The following is a 21,205-nucleotide window of genomic DNA, read 5'->3' as shown; positions in this document are numbered from 1 at the left end:
AACGTTTTTCTTGGGTGCAACAGTGACAACGTTTTTCTTGGAAGTAGCGGTGAGTTTGGACGTTTTTCTTGGGAGCAACAATTACTTTGAACGTTTTTCTTGGAACCAACAGTTACTCTGAACGTTTTTCTTGGGAGCAACAGTAACTCTGAATGTTTTTCTTGGGAGCAACAGTGACTGAATGTTTTTCTTTGAGCAACAGTGACTTTGAACGTTTTTCTTGAGTGCAACAGCTACTCTGAATGTTTTTATTGGGAGCAAAAGTTACTCTGAACGTTTTTTCTTGGGAGCAACAGTGACTTTAAACGTTTTTCTTGGGAGCAGCAGTGACTTTAAACGTTTTTCTTGGGAGCAGCAGTGACTTTAAACGTTTTTCTTGGGAGCAGCAGACTCTGAACGTTTTTCTTGGGAGTAGCAGTGACTTTGGACGTTTTTCTTGGGAGCAACAGTTACTCTGAACGTTTTTCTTGGGAGCAACAGTGACTTTGGACGTTTTTCTTGGGTGCAACAGTTACTCTTAACGTTTTTCTTGGTAGCAACAGTGACTTGGAACGTTTTTCTTGGGAGCAACAGTTACTTTGAACGTTTTTCTTGGGAGCAACAGTTACTTTGAACGTTTTTCTTGGGAGTAACAATGACGGAACGTTTTTCTTGGGAGCAACAGTTACTTGGAACGTTTTTCTTGGAAGCAGCAGTGACTTTAAACGTTTTTCTTGGGAGCAGCAGTGATTTGGAACGTTTTTCTTGGGAGTAACAGTTACTTTGAACGTTTTTCTTGAGAGCAGCAGTTACTTTGAACGTTTTTCTTGGGAGCAGCAGTGACTTTGAACGTTTTTCTTGGGACCAGCAGTGGCTTCTCATGAGATACCTTGCTAGATTTTCTCCGTTCATGGTCTGTTTCTCTTTAAATATATTCCAAATTTCCCGTCACAGCAGACGGCAAAGCTACTGGGGTGGTCAGACTCTCTGCTTTCAGATTTCGCCCATAAAAGTAAACGTTTTTCGCCAAAATTTCGCCATGTAAACGTTTTTCGCCAAAATTTCGCCAGGGAAACGTTTATCGCCAAAATTTCCGCCAGGGAAACGTTTTTCGCCAAAATTTCGCCAGGTAAACGTTTTTCGCCAAAATTTCGCCAGGTAAACGTTTTTCGCCAAAGTTTAGCCAGGTAAACGTTGATCGCCAAAATTTCGCCGGGTAAACGTTTATCGCCAAAATTTCCGCCAGGTAAACGTTATCGCCAAAATTTTACCAGGTTGACGTTTTTCGCCAAAATTTCGCCAGGTAAACGTTTTTCGTCAAAATTTCGCCAGGTAAACGTTTTTCGCCAAAATTTCGCCAGGTAAACGTTTATCGCCGCAAAATGCCCTCCAGTCGCTGCGCCAGCGTTCATCCCATATTGAGAGTGGCCCAGTCTCTCTCTCTCTCTCTCTCTCTCTCTCTCTCTCTCTCTCTCTCTCTCTCTCTCTCTCTCTCTCTCTCTCTCTCCATATTATGATTGTTTACGGTACCCACCCTGTGTGTGTGTGTGTGTGTGTGTGTGTGTGTGTCCTTCCCTACCCCAGCACATCACATTTTCCCCAGGGGTGTTCCATGCCGATCTGGGAGGGCCATTCATACCCCACCAGACCACCTGGTTTCGAACCCAGTCTCGTTGTTACCATCCACCTCGCCCGTTGTGTACGTGGGGGGTACCATGGAGAAGGGAGGGAGGGGGAGTTACCACACGACTCCACCTACCTACATAACATCAGTGGCAGCGACACGAGTCGTGAAGGTGGCGCTAACCTAAAAACAACCCCGAAGCATCGTTTTGAACAGCTACTTTTAAGTTACCGCCAGTGTTTGTCCCCTTCCGCCATTCTTCATGATCTACGTAAGGCAGAGATGAGGCATTGCACTCTGCTTTTGAGGGAAGTTGGGCCCCCCCATTTCCCCATTGTGCGAGGTTGCCTTATGGGAGAACAATGTCTTCCACGAACTTCCTGCAAAGAGAGAGAGAGAGAGAGAGAGAGAGAGAGAGAGAGAGAGTTCGTCCTCTTCGTGGCACTCCTGATTGTAGCGCAGCCCTGACGTTTGCTAGAGGGAGAGAGAGAGGGGGGAGGGGGGAAGAGTGTTCATGTTCAGGCTACTGCTGATTGTAGCGCAGCCCTGACGCTTGAGAGAGAGAGAGAGAGAGAGAGAGAGAGAGAGAGAGAGAGAGAGAGAGAGAGAGAGAGAGAGTTCGACCTCCTCGTGCTACTACTGATTGGAGCGCAACCCTGACGCTTTCGAGAACACCCCCCCCCCTCTTCCCCCCACCCACCCCACAGGAAGGAGTCTCTGAGGTTGCTATACTAACATTGAATAAGAAAGTGAGGTGATGCCGAGCGAGCGGTGCAGTGATCGAGCAAGGGGGAGGCGTGGGGGGTGGGGGAGGGGGACAGATTGGAAAGGTTGAATTGGGGGGAGATAGATTGGAAAGGTTGAGTTGGGGGGAAGGGGGAGATTGGAAAGGTTAACGCTGGTGTATTGGGGGATAATGCTCACGAGAGGTGAGGGCAAACTAAACTACACCTGTAACTAAACGAGCAGGATGAACTGTTAGATTCCCCCCCCCCCCCCCCACACACACACACACAACACGCCACAGGTCCTGTTTATTTACTCCCGTATCGGTGTATGGCTACTTCTTTCATCGCGTGAATGAAGGCGAAGAAAAAAGAGAGATTAACTCCTCAGTCACCAACAACAGTGGCAGAGTTTTCCATTATTTTCGGTGGTGTGTTGGACCCTTAAAAGATACATTTTTGTGTGTGTGCATTTGGCCATTGCTGTGGGAAACTTGGTGGCAGAAGATATTCCCTTACTGTGGGTGTATGTGGCGTAATTTCCTCCTCTCTCTCTCTCTCTCTCTGAATTAATATATTATCCGAATTCCTTGAATCTAATCTCTTTCCCGAAGTGTATACGTGGATAAGAACTCCCATGGCCGTAAGATAAACCCAGTTCCTTACACCGGGGTTCATGGACGTGTCGTCCCCCTCCCCTCCTATCCTCTCGCCAGAGATAAACAGTACAGACACACACACACACACACACAGTCCGCAGCAGCGGCTGCGGCCCGGGCCCGAGTTACTGCCAGTCTGCCACGCGGTAACCATAGTGAGGAGGTAGCTGGGACGTGGCGCACCCTGTCGCAACCCCCGTCGTATTTGGCCTCCTGCTCCTCCTCCTCCCCCCCGTCGGTACTCGTGGTAGGGCACGTGTGGACGGCGGTGCCCGTGGCCCCCTCCTCCCGACGCCACGGCGGTGGTGGCCGGTGGACTGACAAGAGTGGTAATCCGTGGTTTGACCTGTGTGAAAACAGCAACGTTGGGGCCGTTGTCGCGGTGTTGTGAGTGTGGGGAGGAGACACGGGGGAGGAGGGGCAGGATGGAGGAGGTTACTACGGCTCCTCCCCGGCCAATGGTGCTCGGGCAGGAGTTTCGCTAACGTATTGCCCTCATAAGTGGGAAAATTAAAGCCCAAACGCGTATTGACACGGTGTGATAACTGGTGGTGGTGATTCTACCGGTGGTTTGCTAATGCGATGGTCTTTAACGAGAGTACCTGTGCCTGTACAAGTGAGGAATGCTGCTAGTCTAGATGCTGGTACTTCAGAAAATGGCCTATATTGGCGAGGGCAACCCCAAGGAATCTGTTGAATCCTTACCTTATTATGTAATTTGTATTGTAGACTTGTTGCATCACACAGCATGTGTAGATCACCAGTTATTTAATAAACTATTGATATGCGAATGCTTTGCAAACATGAATTTTTGAAACCTCTTGGCCTTCAGTTGTATTAGGATGAATCATTGTACACGGTAGTTGAGGTCAGAATATTTATTCATTTTCTGACAAATAATTGTTAAAACATTAATTTTTGAAGTGCACAAAACCTTCAGTTATTAGGATAATTGATACTTGGTTATGGATTAATTTTCATATCAAAGACTACTAAACATTTTTTGAAATTGAACTTGTCCTGCAGCGATTTCATCAGGTTGATATTTGGTAATGAAATAATTTTCACATCACAGAATATTGAGTATTAAGTTTTGAAACTGAACTGAGCCTGCTGTGACTTTATTAGGATGACTGATATTTGGTTATGAATTAATTTTCTCGTCAAAGACTCATTAAAGAGCATTAGAAATTATAAGTAAGTTGAAGAGAACTATGTCATTCCAGTTTTTTCAGAAATAAAGTTGATTATTTTTTTGGAATTACATATTTTGCTGACTAGCTGGCAACAGAGTCAGGTTGTAATTTGCCAACTAGATTATTTTCGAGGTGTTTCCTGTATATTACTGCATGAATCGAATATCATCTGAAGGCTCATACAAATATCAGCTCTAATCTTTGAAAGAATAAAGGTAAACAATCAGTAAAGCTGCTCATCAAAATGGAGCTATGGATAATATGTGATTTTGTTTTGCATTAATAGTGTCATGTTTAGAGAATGAAGTAAAAGCTGCAGAATGTGATGCAGAGCATTGTATTATATTTTGTGATCTTAAGGCGCTTGAAGTGAGGTTTATATATGTTAGAGAAAAGGTGGGGTGAATTATTGTCACTTGATTTGAACCTGAAAACAACCAACAACCTTTGAAAATCCTCCAAACTTCCCAAAGCAGGCTATTTTTATAAGAAATATACTAATGGCAATTTATCAGTTTACCGTACCTTGATGAAATTAAAGAGGGCTATACTGATTAGGGAAAAAGGAGAAGGGAAACACAAAAATCATCAGTGTCTGAAAACCTCTCCTAACTGATAGTGGGGAGGGCTATCTCGTGGGATAATGTCGGTTACTGAAAAAATAAGGCAAACGTAAAGATTTACAGAATTTATGAAAACTATATCTGAGGCAAGGGAAAGCTCTGGTAATATGAGAAAATATATAGTAAGGGAAACATTTAAGAATTCTAAGAAACATGTGAAAATCTTACCTAACTCCCCATTTTATTTCCTGTATTTTCAGTGTTTTGTGAAAAAATGCACTACTGGTATCTTAAACTTATGATACCCCTGAACTGGAATTTAACCATTTCATCATTATTATTCCCTTCCTTGTGAATAGAAAGTACTTTTTGTTGGTTGCCAACATGACATGGGAAAAAGTCTGCCCTGCTCTTATACTTGTTCAAAACAGTGTAAGCAACACTGTATCAGTACACTTATGTACAGTCAGTGTTTGATTGTATGTGAAATTCTTGTTTATTGGCTGGAAACAATTAATAAATGTAATGGAAACCCTCTAAATGTTGTGAATTGATAGTGACAGAACTCGCAATTGACACGGATGTGCTACTAATGAGCCAGATCAGAGACTGTTAGCAGTTTAACCAAGATCAAACATGGAAAATTATTACAGGACTCAGTTTAGTTCCAATCAGCAAGCTCCTGTCTTAGGAGGAATTGAACATGTAATGGGAAATTCAGCCATAGTTGACAGGGTATCCACCTTTGATAGAAAAATAGGTAGAGACCATTATAGTAAAACATATTCTGGTACAGTTCAAAATGTAAGCGATGTGGACAGAATGATTGATTGTGGTGGTGGTCAACATTTAGGATTTTGCTCAGATGTTAAAGAAAGAACTGTTAACATCAGTGAAAATATGTCGAAAAACATGATACATGAAAATGAAATGTTAAAGAACAAAGTAATGAAGATAGAAATGGAAAATCGTGCCCAGCAGAGACATCTTAAGCAGCTGGAAAAGATTGTAATGGAGCTGGCATACAATAGATCCTCAGCACGCATCTTGGACAACCAGCGACAACCTCCATGTGATGAATCTGTTTGTAGAGATAGTCCCTTGGAGACAACAAAGGATGTTATCAAGATGGGAGAGTCTCCACTGAGGAAGGGATGGGAGGATATAGATCAGGTTTACAGAAGTGAAGTAGATGAAGAGTTATCTCGAGATGTGGCCAGTCTGATGGACGAATTTGACAGAAATGCGAGAGAGAATGGAATTATGTATAGTATGACCCCATGTCATAGCTTTGTAGATTCAGATGATCTTGGAGAAGTTAAAGCAGTAGAGAAAGAAACAATATCTAGTCCATTTAAATCACATGCACATTCTGAGAATGTGTCTGCATACCCTCTACCAGCTTTTCTCACTCCTTCGTATCATGGTGTAGACTCGCAAATTAATCCACATTCTTATCCAGATGAACCACTTGTCTCACCTCAGTTGTGTTTCACAACACCAGTCCTCCTGACCACTGAGGCATTACGAGAAGCAGAGGGACACCAAGATTTGGATCAACAGTATTTAGATATCAAGAGTAAGATGCATCAAAAACTTTTACCTCACTTCCCTGGCTCTGTTGAAGGTTTTCACCCAGAATTGCCTGTTCAAGATAACCCAAAGAAATCAACGTTTTCCTATTCACTGGGAAGTAAGTCTGGTCCCTTCTCCAACCTCCTTGCAGGCTTGCACCAAAAGTCTCATTCTAACTTGAAGCAGAATAAGAGTCTTGGCAAGGGAAGAAGCTCTGTCAGAGGAGATGGATCAGGGAGTCTGCATCATGACTCTGCTTCCGATGACTTTTGCACTTCTCGTTTGCCTGGCATTTGTAGTCCAGGCAGTAGTGTCAGCAGTGTCTGTGGCCAAGTTCGCAAGTGGAGTCGGACTTTGAAGCATCCCCTCCTGTCACCTTTATCAGTGAGCCATTGTAGTGACCTTGAAACACATGTGAGTCAAATAATTAATTCATATATATATATATATATATATATATATATATATATATATATATATATATATATATATATATATTTTTTCATACGATTAGCCATTTCCCGCACCTGCGAGGTAGCGTTAAGAACAGAGGACTGGGCCCTAGAGGGAAAATCCTCACCTGGCCCCCTTCTCTGTTCCTTCTTTTGGAAAATTAAAAAAAAAATCGAGAGGGGAGGATTTCCAGCCACCCGCTCCCTCCCCTTTTAGTCGCCTTCTACGACACGCAGGGAATACGTGGGAAGTATTCTTTCTCCCCTATCCCCAGGGATAATATATATATATATATATATATATATATATATATTATATTTTTTTATTTATTATACTTTGTCGCTGTCTCCCGCGTTTGCGAGGTAGCGCAAGGAAACAGATGAAAGAAATGGCCCAACCCCCCCCCCCCCATACACATGTATATACATACGTCCACACACGCAAATATACATACCTACACAGCTTTCCATGGTTTACCCCAGACGCTTCACATGCCTTGATTCAATCCACTGACAGCATGTCAACCCTGGTATACCACTTCGCTCCAATTCACTCTATTCCTTGCCCTCCTTAAACCCTCCTGCATGTTCAGGCCCCGATCACACAAAATCTTTTTCACTCCATCTTTCCACCTCCAATTTGGTCTCCCTCTTCTCCTTGTTCCCTCCACCTCCGACACATATATCCTCTTGGTCAATCTTTCCTCACTCATTCTCTCCATGTGCCCGAACCATTTCAAAACACCCTCTTCTGCTCTCTCAACCACGCTCTTTTTATTTCCACACATCTCTCTTACCCTTACGTTACTTACTCGATCAAACCACCTCACACCACACATTGTCCTCAAACATCTCATTTCCAGCACATCCATCCTCCTGCGCACAACTCTATCCATAGCCCACGCCTCGCAACCATACAACATTGTTGGAACCACTATTCCTTCAAACATACCCATTTTTGCTTTCCGAGATAATGTTCTCGACTTCCACACATTCTTCAAGGCTCCCAGAATTTTCGCCCCCCTCCCCCACCCTATGATTAACTTCCGCTTCCATGGTTCCATCCGCTGCCAGATCCACTCCCAGATATCTAAAACACTTCACTTCCTCCAGTTTTGCTCCATTCAAACTCACCTCCCAATTGACTTGACCCTCAACCCTACTGTACCTAATAACCTTGCTCTTATTCACATTTACTCTTAACTTTCTTCTTTCACACACTTTGCCAAACTCAGTCACCAGCTTCTGCAGTTTCTCACATGAATCAGCCACCAGCGCTGTATCATCTGCGAACAACAACTGACTCACTTCCCAAGCTCTATCATCCCCAACAGACTTCATACTTGCCCCTCTTTCCAAAACTCTTGCATTCACCTCCCTAACAACCCCATCCATAAACAAATTAAACAACCATGGAGACATCACACACCCCTGCCGCAAACCTACATTCACTGAGAACCAATCACTTTCCTCTCTTCCTACACGTACACGTGCCTTACATCCTCGATAAAAACTTTTCACTGCTTCTAACAACTTGCCTCCCACACCATATATTCTTAATACCTTCCACAGAGCATCTCTATCAACTCTATGATATGCCTTCTCCAGATCCATAAATGCTACATACAAATCCATTTGCTTTTCTAAGTATTTCTCACATACATTCTTCAAAGCAAACACCTGATCCACACATCCTCTACCACTTCTGAAACCACACTGCTCTTCCCCAATCTGATGCTCTGTACATGCCTTCACCCTCTCAATCAATACCCTCCCATATAATTTACCAGGAAATAGGGGAGAAAGAATACTTCCCACGTATTCCCTGTGTGTCGCAGAAGGCGACTAAAAGGGGAGGGAGCGGGGGGCTGGAAATCCTCCCCTCTCATTATTTTTTTTAATTTTCCAAAAGAAGGAACAGAGAAGGGGGCCAGGTGAGGATATTCCCTCAAAGGCCCAGTTCTCTGTTCTTAACGCTACCTTGCTAACGCGAGAAATGGCAAATAGTTTGAAAAAAAAAATATTTATTTTTATTTTATTTTGCTTTGTCGCTGTCTCCTGCGTTTGCGAGGTAGCGCAAGGAAACAGACGAAAGAAATGGCCCAACCCACCCCCATACACATGTATATACATACACGTCCACACACGAAAATATACATACCTATACATCTCAGTGTACACATATATATACACACACAGACATATACCTCGCCAAACATGGAATAACATCCCCCTCCCCCCTCATGTGTGCGAGGTAGCGCTAGAAAAAGACAACAAAGGCCACATTCGTTCACACTCAGTCTCTAGCTGTCATATATTATGCACTGAAACCACAGCTCCCTTTCCACATCCAGGCCCCACAGAACTTTCCATGGTTTACCCCAGATGCTTCACATGCCCTGGTTCAATCCATTAACAGCACGTCGACCCCAGTATACCTCATCGTTCCAATTCACTCTATTCCTTGCACACCTTTCACCCTCCTGCACGTTCAGGCCTCGATCACTCAAAATCTTTTTCACTCCATCCTTCCACCTCCAATTTGGTCTCCAACTTCTCCTCATTCCCTCCACCTCTGACACATATATCCTCTTTGTCAATCTTTCCTCACTCATTCTCTCCATGTGACCAACCCATTTCAAAACACCCTCTTCTGCTCTCTCAACCACTCTTTTTACCACCGCACATCTCTCTTACTCTTTTATCGCTTACCTGATCAAACCACCTCACACCACATATTGTCCTCAAACATCTCATTTCCAGCACATCCACCCTCCTCTGCACAACTCTATCTATAGCCCATGCCTTGCAACCATATATCATTGTTGGAAGCGGGGGGCTAGAAACCCTCCCCTCCTTGTATTTTAACTTTCTAAAAGGGGAAACAGAAGAAGGAGTCACACAGGGAGTGCTCATCCTCCTCGAAGGCTCAGTTTGGGATGTCTGAATGTGTGTGGATGTAACCAAGATGAGAAAAAAGGAGAGATAGGTAGTACGTTTGAGGAAAGGAACCTGGATGTTTTGGCTCTGAGTGAAACGAAGCTCAAGGGTAAAGGGGAAGAGTGGTTTGGGAATGTCTTGAGAGTAAAGTCAGAGGTTAGTGAGTGGACAAGAGCAAGGGAAGGAGTAGCACTTCTCCTGAAACAGGAGTGGTGGGAGTATGTAATAGAGTGTAAGAAAGTAAACTCTAGATTGATATGGGTAAAACTGAAAGTAGATGGAGAGAGATGGGTGATTATTGGTGCATATGCACCTGGGCATGAGAAGAAAGATCATGAGAGGCAAGTGTTTTGGGAGCAGCTGAGTGAGTGTGTTAGTAGTTTTGATGCAAGAGACCGGGTTATAGTGATGGTTGATTTGAATGCAAAGGTGAGTAATGTGGCAGTTAAGGGAATAATTGGTGTACATGGGGTGTTCAGTGTTGTAAATGGAAATGGTGAAGAGGTTGTATATTTATGTGCTGAAAAGGGACTGGTGATTGGGAATACCTGGTTTAAAAAGAGAGATATATATAAGTATACGTATGTAAGTAGGAGAGATGGCCAGAGAGCGTTATTGGATTACGTGTTAATTGATAGGCGCGCGAAAGAGAGACTTCTGGATGTTAATGTGCAACTGGAGGGATGTCTGATCATTATCTTGTTGAGGCGAAGGTTTGTAGAGGTTTTCAGAAAAGAAGAGAATTCGAATGTTGGGGTGAAGAGAGTGGTGAGAGTAAGTGAGCTTGGGAAGGAGACTTGTGTGAGGAAGTACTAGGAGAGACTGAGTACAGAATGGAAAAAGGTGAGAACAAAGGAGGTAAAGGGAGTGGGGGAGGAATGGGATGTATTTAGGGAAGTAGTGATGGCTTGCGCAAAAGATGCTTGTGGCATTAAAAGCGTGGGAGGTGGGTTGATTAGAAAGGGTAGTGAGTGGTGGGATGAAGAAGTAAGATTATTAGTGAAAGAGAAGAGAGAGGCATTTGGATGATTTTTGCAGGGAAAAAATGCAAATGAGTGGGAAATGTATGAAAGAAAGAAGCAGGAGGTCAAGAGAAAGGTGCAAGAGGTGAAGAAGAGGGCAAATGAGAGTTGGGGTGAGAGAGTATCATTAAATTTTAGGGAGAATAAAAAGATGTTTTGGAAGGAGGTAAATATTGTGCATAAGACAAAGGAACAAATGGGAACTTCAGTGGAGGGGGCTAATGGGGAGGTGATAAGTAGTGGTGATGTGAGGAGATGGAGTGAGTATTTTGAAGGTTTGTTGAATGTGTTTGATGATAGACTGGCAGATATAAGATGTTTTGGTCGAGGTGGTGTGCAAAGTGAGAGGGTTAGGGAGAATGATTTGGTAAACAGAGAAGAGTTAGTAAAAGTTTTACGGAAGATGAAAGCCGGCAAGGCAGCGGGTTTGGATGGTATTGCAGTGGAATTTATTAAAAAAGGGATGACTGTATTGTTGACTGGTTGGTGAGGTTATTTGATATATGTATGACTCATGGTGAGGTGCCTGAGGATTGGTGGAATGCTTGCATAGTGTCATTGTACAAAGGCAAAGGGGATAAAAGTGAGTGCTCAAATTATAGGGGTATAAGTTTGTTGGGTATTCCTGAGAAATTATATGGGAGGGTATTGATGGAGAGGGTGAAGGCATGTACAGAGCATCAGATTGGGGAAGAGCAGTGTTGTTTCAGAAGTGGTAAAGGATGTGTGTATCAGTTGTTTGCTTTGAAGAATGTATGTGAGAAATACCTAGAAAAGCAAATGGATTTGTATGTAGCATTTATGGATCTGGAGAAGGCATATGATAGAGTTGATAGAGATGCTCTGTGGAAGGTATTAAGAATATATGGTGTGGGAGGCAAGTTGTTAGAAGCAGTGAAAAGATTTTATCGAGGATATAAGGCATGTGTATGTGTAGGAGGAAAAGAAAGTGATTGGTTCTCAGTGAATGTTGGTTTGCGGCAGGGGTGTGTGATTGTCTACATGGTTGTTTAATTTGTTTATGAATGAGGTTGTTAGAGAGGTGAATGCAAGAGTTTTGGTGAGAGGGGCAAGTATGCAGTCTATTGTGGATGAGAGGGCTTGGGAAGTGAGTCAGTTGTTGTTCGCTGATGATACAGCACTGGTGGCTGATTCAGGTGAGAAACAGCTGAAGTTGATGACTGAATTTGGTAAAGTGTGTGAAAGAAGAAAGCTGAGAGTAATTGTGAAGGGTTGAAGGATAAGTTAATTGGAAAGTAAGTTTGAATAGAAAAAACTGGAGTAAGTTGTGTTGTAGATATCTGGGAGTGGATTTAGCAGCAGATGGAACCACTGAAGTGGAAGTGAGTCACAGGGTGGGGGCGAAGGTTCTGGGAGTGTTGTAGAATGTGTGAAAGGCGAGAATGTTATGTTTGAAGGAATAGTGGTTCCAACAATGTTATATGGTTGCAACGCATGGGCTATAGATTAGGTTGTGTGGAGGAGCGTAGATGTGTTGGAAATGTTTGAGGACAATGTGGTGTGAGGTGATTTGATTAAGTAATGAAAGAGTAAGAGAGATGTGTGATAATAAAAAGAGTGTGGTTGAGAGAGCAGAAGAGAGTGTATTGAAATGGTTTGGGCACATGGAGAGAATGAGTGAGGAAAGATTGACAAAAAAGAGGATATATGTGTCAGAGGTGGAGGGAACGAGGAGAAGTGGGAGACCAAATTGGAGATGGAAGGATGGAGTGAAAAAGATTTTGAGTGATTGAGGCCTGAACATACAGGAGGGTGGAAGGCGTGCAAGGAATAGAGTGAATTGGAATGATGTAGTATACTGGGTCGACGTGCTGTCAGTGGATTGAATCAGGGCATGTGAAGTGTCTTGGGTAAACCATGGAAAGTTTGTGGGGCCTGGATGTGGAAAAGGAGCTGTGGTTTCAGTGCATTACACATGACAGTTAGAGACTGAGTGTGAGTGAATGTAGCCTTTGTTGTCTTTTCCTAGCGCTACCTCGCGTGTGCGCGGTTGTTGTTTCATGCAGTCATTTGTGGATGAGAGGGCTTGGGAAGTGAGTCAGTTGTTGTTCGCTGATGGTTCAGTGCTGGTGACGGATGGAACCACGGAAGCAGAAGTGAGTCACAGGGTGGGGGAGGGGCTGAAGGTTCTGGGAGCGTTGAAGAATTTGTGGAAGGAGAACATTATCTTGTAGAGCAAAATTGGGTATGTTTGAAGAAATAGGGTTTCCAACAATGTTAAGTGGTTGCGAGGCATATGCTTTAGATAGGGTTGTGCAGAGGAGGGTGGATGTGTTGGAAATGAAATGTTTTTTGTATATAGAAATGTACACATTTTTTTTTTTTTTTTTTGCATACTCATCAATGACACTAGTCTGCAATTCATTGCTAGTTCTTGGTGTCCTTTTTATTGTAGGTATTATGTTTTGCCTTCTACTCCCTAGACACTTCACCACTCTTCAGCATTATCTTGAGTAGTATTTCAAGAAATATGTTTATGTGAATGTGCATGTGTAATTTTATTAGTCATACCTTTTTATTATTATTCACTGTGAATAGTTGGCAAGTTTCAGTTGATGGAGGTATGCTTTTTAGATTATGTGCTTTATAATGTACCGGTGAAATTATGTTTTTGAATTTTTGATATATTCAAATCTAATTCAATTTTAGTTTTTGTACTAAAGATGACATTTTGATGTTATGACTCAGTCTGTGCCATCATGACCAAGTTACCATTAGCTAGTCCAAAGTTGTTAGAATTTGACCTTGTATTAGTTAGCATAGTATGTTTGTGCATGGATGACTACTGAGTAAATGACTCATTATCTAACATTCATTAACTCCTCCTTTGCAGACAGATGGGGATTTCATAACTGACTTGATGTTCAGTCTAGCTGAGAAGGCAGATGCAGAGGTATATTATTGATGGCAAATTTTCTAGGTGATATCCATTGTACAGTATCATAATACATTTCCTGTTTTGAAGTAAGTTCATTATCATACCTTGAATGTCTTTGGGCTCTATTAGTGGGTGTTACTGGATCATGAACATTGTAGCATGTCTTAGGGAGATATAACAAATTCCAGTTTGTAAACAAGATTCTTGTAGTAAGGTCAGTATGGCAAAAGTATATTTTATAGTACATCAGAAGGACAGTGAGAGGGAAAGATATTGGAGGTGGCACAGGAAAATAGCTCTGGGTTGATTAAGGTTGAGAAGGGAATTCTGGAGAGGTAGGGATTTGGAATGTAAGGGTAAAGAGCTTAAGTTTTTGGTCTGATTTTGTTCAGATTTACTACTGTGGGATATGGTTGAGCTGGTTTCTAAACCCTTTGCATGACGGCTGTCCTGATATCCTTTGTACACTATACTCAAATGTTCCATACAATTGCCTTGATTGTTTTTACAATTAGACAGGTCATAATTTCTAAGTGAAAAGATATACAATACAACCAGGTGAATTCTTAAGTATTTTTGCTTTGCATCCTTTAAATCAAGATGCTATGCTGTCAGGCATATATATATATATATATATATATATATATATATATATATATATATATATATATATATATATATATATATATATACTCCAGTATTACTTATAGGCATTTGGTATTTTTTGATTTTTTTCATGATTATGAATGGGTTTTTATCATTATTATTGATTATAGGAGTGTCACAGCTTTACAAATTTTTTCAGAGCATGAGGGTGCAGATCTTGCAAAGTCTTAGACATCTTTGCATACACTGACCAGTGTATCAATTAACAATGCAAGGGTTGCCTCTACAAGCTTAAATGGAATTATATTTTACCTCAAGGCTGAGGCAGCTAATTTAAGGATTGTCAGTGTATCAGCAGTTTCGCCAATGTTATTGAAAGGCATTCTCATCTCATATGAAAAGGAGGCAAAAGTTTTGGGCATGGGTTTAGTTAGCAGATTGACACAGGTCCCTCACAATTGAAACCTTAAAAGTAAGGTAACAGAGTTGCTAAACATGTTAAACACTCCTACTACTGGGGAGCAGTAGGGAACCATGAAAAAATTTTATGATTCATTATATGGAAAGAAACTGTACTGTATTTGGCAGATATATTCATCGGCCTCTGACAGCTCCTTGAAAAATTGCTGATGTCCTCAATCTTGTTATTAGAATATGCTCAGATCTCTTCAGGCTTAAATGTAAACTTTTTTGAACCGATATGTAAATATGTGTTCGCTGCTGAAAAGACAGGTACATTATTAAACATTGACTGCTCCCTAAACATTTCATTGTAATTAAAGAAAATGCCTTTAATGGGAGTGGTGCCTGGACTTAAACACATATTATCAAGGGAGTTTTGCTTTGGTCACTCCATGGAAGGCACCTTATATAAAAATTTTGTAGGGACTAAATGAAAATAGCCAAAAGCAACATGCTTGTGTAATAACTTGTACATAATCTGCGTACATAATAGTTATTCAAACAGAATAAAGGTATTTACTTATGACTAGATGTAATGAGGTGTAAGTTTTCCATAGTTACTGAAGAAGGCTCTAATAGTAGAACTAAGAAGAGAATATTACATATTTACCGCAGAATTGTGTGGTATTCTGATGGCAGTTGAATTATTGGAACAGTTTACTAAGTATTCACGAGTCACCTAAAAACAAATTTACAATCTACTCTGATTCCCAGAGGGCACTAGAAGCCATATTACACAATGTTCCAATGCCTTCGTTTGTCCAGAAGGTCTAGGATTGGATCGTAAGAGTCAGTTAGAAACAGAAGAATGAGTTTAGAATATTGCTCTCTCTCTCTCTCTCTCTCTCTCTCTCTCTCTCTCTCTCTCTCTCTCTCTCTCTCTCTCTCTTTCTCTCTCTCTCTCTCTCTCTCATATATGGCTGATTTGAGTGAGAAACTGCAGGAGTTGGTGACTGAGTTTGGGAAAGGAGAAAGTTGGAGTAAATGTGAATCAGAGCAAGTTTATTAGGTTCAGCAGGGTTGAGGTGCAAGTTAGTTGGGCTGTGTTTGAATGGAGAAAAATCAGAGGAAGTGAAGTGTTTTAGATATCTGGGAGTGGACTTAGCAGTGAATGGAAGTGGAAATGAGTCATAGGGTGGGTGAAGGGGTGAAGGTTCTGGGAGCGATGAAGAACGTATAGAGAGAACATTTTCTCGGAGTGCAAAAATGGATATGTTAGACTGACAGCTTGGTGGCCGTAGATGTTTTTGTTGCCCTATACCTAGATTTTGTTTAAATTGAGTTATATAATAGTATGAGTTTTAGAATTATGAAATTATACTGTTAGCATATGATGATAGTCTCTTACTGATGTGATCAAATGGATATTCTTGCCTTGGAGAAGAGGGAGTTTTGGTGCTGCTTGTTTTTGGGAACACCAAATTCATCCATTTATGGAGTAAGCTGCCAATCTAGTCTGTGGAATGTAGATTCTTGTGGTCTTTTTTCCCATGGTTTACTTTGTTTCAGATGCCCTGGTTCATCTTATTGATGTATGTTGCCCCCTTTTACCATGTTGATCCTCTTCATTCTAATCCTTGTGTGCCTCTCAAACTCTTGAAATTTCAGGTCCCAATACCTTAAAGCTCTTCCACTCCCTCCTTCCATATTTGTTTTGGTCTCCTTGTACCCCTTTCTCCCTCCACTTCAGACATGTAGGTCGTCTTTTTTCTGTTTTCCTCTGTTTATCCTATCCATGTGTCTGAAACATTTCAGCATACCCTGGTCTGCTTCCTTAATCATACTGCTCCTTCTACCACAACCGTATATGAACAAATGCATGCAGAAGAAAATGATAGGCCAAGAACAGCATCAAAAATTTAAAAATGTAAACATAAATATGTAGCTGATCGTTAGCTGTACATGATTTGTTCACCTGAGGACCCAGGATAGCTCCTCTTTCTTCATGTTAGCAAATGGGTTTATGTATTTCTTTGAAACCCTCTTACACCCGGTATGTCAGGGTTGCTGGTCTTGCATTATTTCATTAAAACTATGCTCTTGGGTTTGTACTGGGATCTTCTCGTGGAAGAGCCTAGCATACATACAGCATGATTAGTTTTTAACTTATGAGGTTTGAAGAATCTTTGGGATGTTATCTTTCTCTGCTGCTGACAAGGAGGAGAGTTCAGACAGGCATTACTAGCCACCTTCACCTTCTGATAAACGTGTTCTTTTTCATCAACTAGTGCTATTCTACTAACCTTTCTTCTGTGGATTATAAGCAGCATCTCTGTGAATATCTTTCTTTTTTGTTCAACCAAACCGTGTAATAATGTTTCTGGTCATGAATTTCATATTTATATTTATTTATTATACTTTGTTGCTGTCTCCCACATTAGTGAGGTAGCACAAGGAAAAAGACGAAAGAATGGCCCAACCCACCTACATACACATGTATATACATACCCGTCAACACACACACATATACATGCCTATACATCTCAACGTATACATATATATACATACACAGACATATACATATATACACATGTACATAATTCATACTTGCTGCCTGTATTCATTCCTGTTACCACCCCGCCACACATGGAATGACAACCCCCGCATGTGCACAAGGTAGCACTAGGAAAAGACAACAAAGGCCACATTTTTTCACACTCAGTTTCTAGCTGTCATGTATAATGCACTGAAACCACAGCTCCCTTTCCACATCCAGGCCCCACAAAACTTTCCATAGTGTACCCCAGAAGCTTCACATGCCCTGGTTCAATCCATTGACAGCACGTCGACCCCGGTATACCACATCGTTCCAATTCACTCTGTTCCTTGCACGTCTTTCATCCTCCTGCATGTTCAGGCCCTGATCACTCATAATCTTTTTCACTCCATCTTTCCACCTCCAATTTGGTCTCCCACTTCTCGTTCCCTCCACCGCTGACACATATATCCTCTTTGTCAAGCTTTCCTCCCTCGTTCTCTCCATGTGACCAAACCATTTCAAAACACCCTCTTCTGCTCTCTCAACCACTCTTTTTACCACCGCACATCTCTCTTACTCTTTTATCGCTTACCTGATCAAACCACCTCACACCACATATTGTCCTCAAACATCTCATTTCCAGCACATTTACCCTCCTCCGCACAACTCTATCTATGGCCCACGCCTTGCAACCATATAACATTGTTGGAACCACTATTCCTTCAAACATACCCATTTTTGCTTTCTGAGATAATGTTCTCGCCTTCCACACATTTTTCAACGCTCCCAGAACTTTTGCCCCCTCCCCACCCTGTGACTCACTTAGGTTTCCATGGTTCCATCTGCTGCCAAATCCACTCCCAGATGCCTAAAACACCACTTCCTCCAGTTTTTCTCCATTCAAACTTAGCTCCCAGTTGACTTGTTCCTCAACCCTACTGTACCTAATAACCTTGCTCTTATTCACATTTACTCTGCTCTCTTCTTTCCCACACTTTACCAAACTCAGTCACCAGCTTCTGCAGTTTCTCACCCAAATCAGCCACCAGTGCTGTATCATCAGCGAACAACAACTGACTCACTTCCCAAGCTCTCTAAACTCTTGCATTCACATCCCTAACAACTCTACCCATAAACAAATTAAACAACCATGGAGACATCACACATCATTAATAAACTGCACCTATGATTTTGCTTCAAAGGAAGAGGCTGTGCTTAATTTCAACACCAGCATTCCCCATGGAGTAAGATATTTTGACATGGGGGTGTGATAGGAATACCACAGTTGATGGAATGCTAAGAGGGTATGGAAAATTAGATTGATTAAATGATGTAGAAGGGATTGAAGCTCTGATTTGGAAATACACATGTGAGTGGGATGTCTTGAAAGGTAATCTTCAGTAGTATGCAAAGATTATTTGGAAATACATGTGTGAGTGGGATGTCATGAAAGGGAATTTTCAGTAGTATGGAAAGATTATTCGGTTAGTATTATACTCTGTAAGAGTCACTTCTGAATAGCTGGAGTAGGCCAATAGGATATAGATAAATGGAAGTTACATTGATGATAAAGGTAGATATATGCATTCTTATAGTTAGTTTTTGTTTAGTAACATTGGCTTTTGTTGAGAAGGTACTGTAATTAAGTTCTAAAAGAAGAAATATTATTGGTACCAGTATAGGGTTATAAGCTTTACCTAAAAATACATATTTAGAATCTTCATATGTGCCAGCCATAACTGTATTTAATGGCAGACTAGGCTACATCATAATATTTTGAGGATGAAGTCTCTCAGTAATTGTAATGCAATGTAAGAATTTTCTAATCTTAGGCATCAGATGAAGAGGACTTAGTGGTGGATGAAGTGGTGTCATTGTCTGTGGCAGGAGGCAGCCGGCATCGCTGTGAATCTTTTTGCTCCATCACTGGTCCATGTGTACCCCCAGATCTTCTTTTGGATACTAACAAGGTAAATGATATTGTTTTTTGTACAATTTGGAAGAACTTTTTATTATGCTGGTAGACTGTTCTATGTGGGTTAGTTTTTGTGATTTCAAATTTTTACTCTTAGATTTGTTGCATCACCAGCCTAACTTGGCAGGTGTTTTGTGAACAATTTGTAAGTTGTTCTCATTGTCGTCAATCCATCCTTGTCCATCCTTGTGTCTGTCTGTCTATTGGGAATCACACTTGAACCTTCAACTTAACTTTCATCACAATTTGAAAAGTCTATGTCAATTTGGAAAACTTTGCAGTTGTTTCCCCTGCATTTATAACATTGAATGACATAAGACATATTGCTCTACTTTAGATTTTGCCTGAGTTAATCCCCTATAAAAAGGTTGAACTTAGTGCTTAGCCAAGCTCATAATTTGAAAATTTGACTACATGTCAGTTGCATCAGAACCTGTACTTCCATAATCTGTTTTCTATCAGTTTGTCATTCCATGTTATAGTTTCTGTTTGAGAAAACTGGGGAATGCACTGTCAGAATTTATTAAATTTTGGTACACTGTGAAGATTCTTTGCAAGAATACAAAGAGTGCTTTTTCTCTTGATTTTTGGGTCAAAAGACATTGCTGCACTGAGTTGATTTTGGAGGTGGTTTTGTTTGCATACTATGCTTCACTGGGGTGGATTTCTTCAACTGATAACACGAGTCCCTTAAAACAAGAGAGGTCTCTATATTGAGGTTTGAAAGTCAGATATCAGAGTTACGGCCACACTTGTAGAGGATTTTGTTTCAGCACGATTACTAAAGTTTTTGATGGGTTTTATTGACTCAGATTGACACCCCAATCTGAGCCTTCGAGGAGGATGGGCACTCCCCACATGACTCCTTCTTCTGTTTCCCCCTTTACAAAGTTAAAATACATATATATATGCCTATGAGTCCACGGGGAAAATGAAACATGACTCATAGGAATATCTTGATCACGCGCAAAATTGTGATCCTTTCCAACATATATATATATATATATATATATATATATATATATATATATATATATATATATATATATATATATATATATATATATTTTTTTTTTTTTTTTTTTTTTTTTATACTTTGTCGCTGTCTCCCGCGTTTGCGAGGTAGCGCAAGGAAACAGACGAAAGAAATGGCCCAACCCCCCCCCCATACACATGTACATACACACGTCCACACACGCAAATATACATACCTACACAGCTTTCCATGATTTACCCCAGACGCTTCACATGCCTTGCTTCAATCCACTGACAGCACGTCAACCCCTGTATACCACATGACACCAATTCACTCTATTTCTTGCCCTCCTTTCACCCTCCTGCATGTTCAGGCCCCGATCACACAAAATCTTTTTCACTCCATCTTTCCACCTCCAATTTGGTCTCCCTCTTCTCCTCGTTCCCTCCACCTCCGACACATATATCCTCTTGGTCAATCTCTCCTCACTCATTCTCTCCATGTGCCCAAACCATTTCAAAACACCCTCTTCTGCTCTCTCAACCACGCTCTTTTTATTTCCACACATCTCTCTTACCCTTACGTTACTTACTCGATCAAACCACCTCACACCACACATTGTCCTCAAACATCTCATTTCCAGCACATCCATCCTCCTGCGCACATCTCTATCCATAGCCCACGCCTCGCAACCATACAACATTGTTGGAACCACTATTCCCTCAAACATACCCATTTTTGCTTTCCGAGATAATGTTCTCGACTTCCACACATTTTTCAAGGCTCCCAAAATTTTCGCCCCCTCCCCCACCCTATGATCCACTTCCGCTTCCATGGTTCCATCCGCTGACAGATCCACTCCCAGATATCTAAAACACTTCACTTCCTCCAGTTTTTCTCCATTCAAACTCACCTCCCAATTGACTTGACCCTCAACCCTACTGTACCTAATAACCTTGCTCTTATTCACATTTACTCTTAACTTTCTTCTTCCACACACTTTACCAAACTCAGTCACCAGCTTCTGCAGTTTCTCACATGAATCAGCCACCAGCGCTGTATCATCAGCGAAC

The 21,205-nt window shown here is 41.4% G+C and overlaps 1 protein-coding gene across 3 annotated transcripts in view; it reads left to right on the top strand.

Moving 5' to 3' along the window:
* Positions 1-5,006: 5,006 nt before the first annotated feature.
* Positions 5,007-21,205, top strand: part of srl (PGC-1 family member spargel) — a 115,975-nt gene continuing 99,776 nt past the window's right edge. For 2 of the 3 annotated variants that reach the window (XR_011715493.1, XM_071685340.1), the window contains exons 1-3: positions 5,007-6,735; positions 13,590-13,649; positions 19,014-19,151. Coding sequence is in view for 1 of the 3 variants with exons in the window: in XM_071685340.1 (XP_071541441.1) it covers positions 5,383-6,735; positions 13,590-13,649; positions 19,014-19,151 (1,551 nt within the window). In the remaining 2 variants the exon portion in view is untranslated. The remainder of the gene's footprint in view (positions 6,736-13,589; positions 13,650-19,013; positions 19,152-21,205) is intronic. The other variant, XR_011715494.1, reaches the window with a different exon arrangement.

Source organism: Panulirus ornatus, chromosome 40 (assembly GCF_036320965.1).
Source record: "Panulirus ornatus isolate Po-2019 chromosome 40, ASM3632096v1, whole genome shotgun sequence".
In the NCBI taxonomy this organism is placed as follows: domain Eukaryota; kingdom Metazoa; phylum Arthropoda; class Malacostraca; order Decapoda; family Palinuridae; genus Panulirus; species Panulirus ornatus.
The sequence above is the reverse complement of the archived record's forward strand: the minus strand, read 5'-3'. Positions and strand labels throughout refer to the sequence as shown.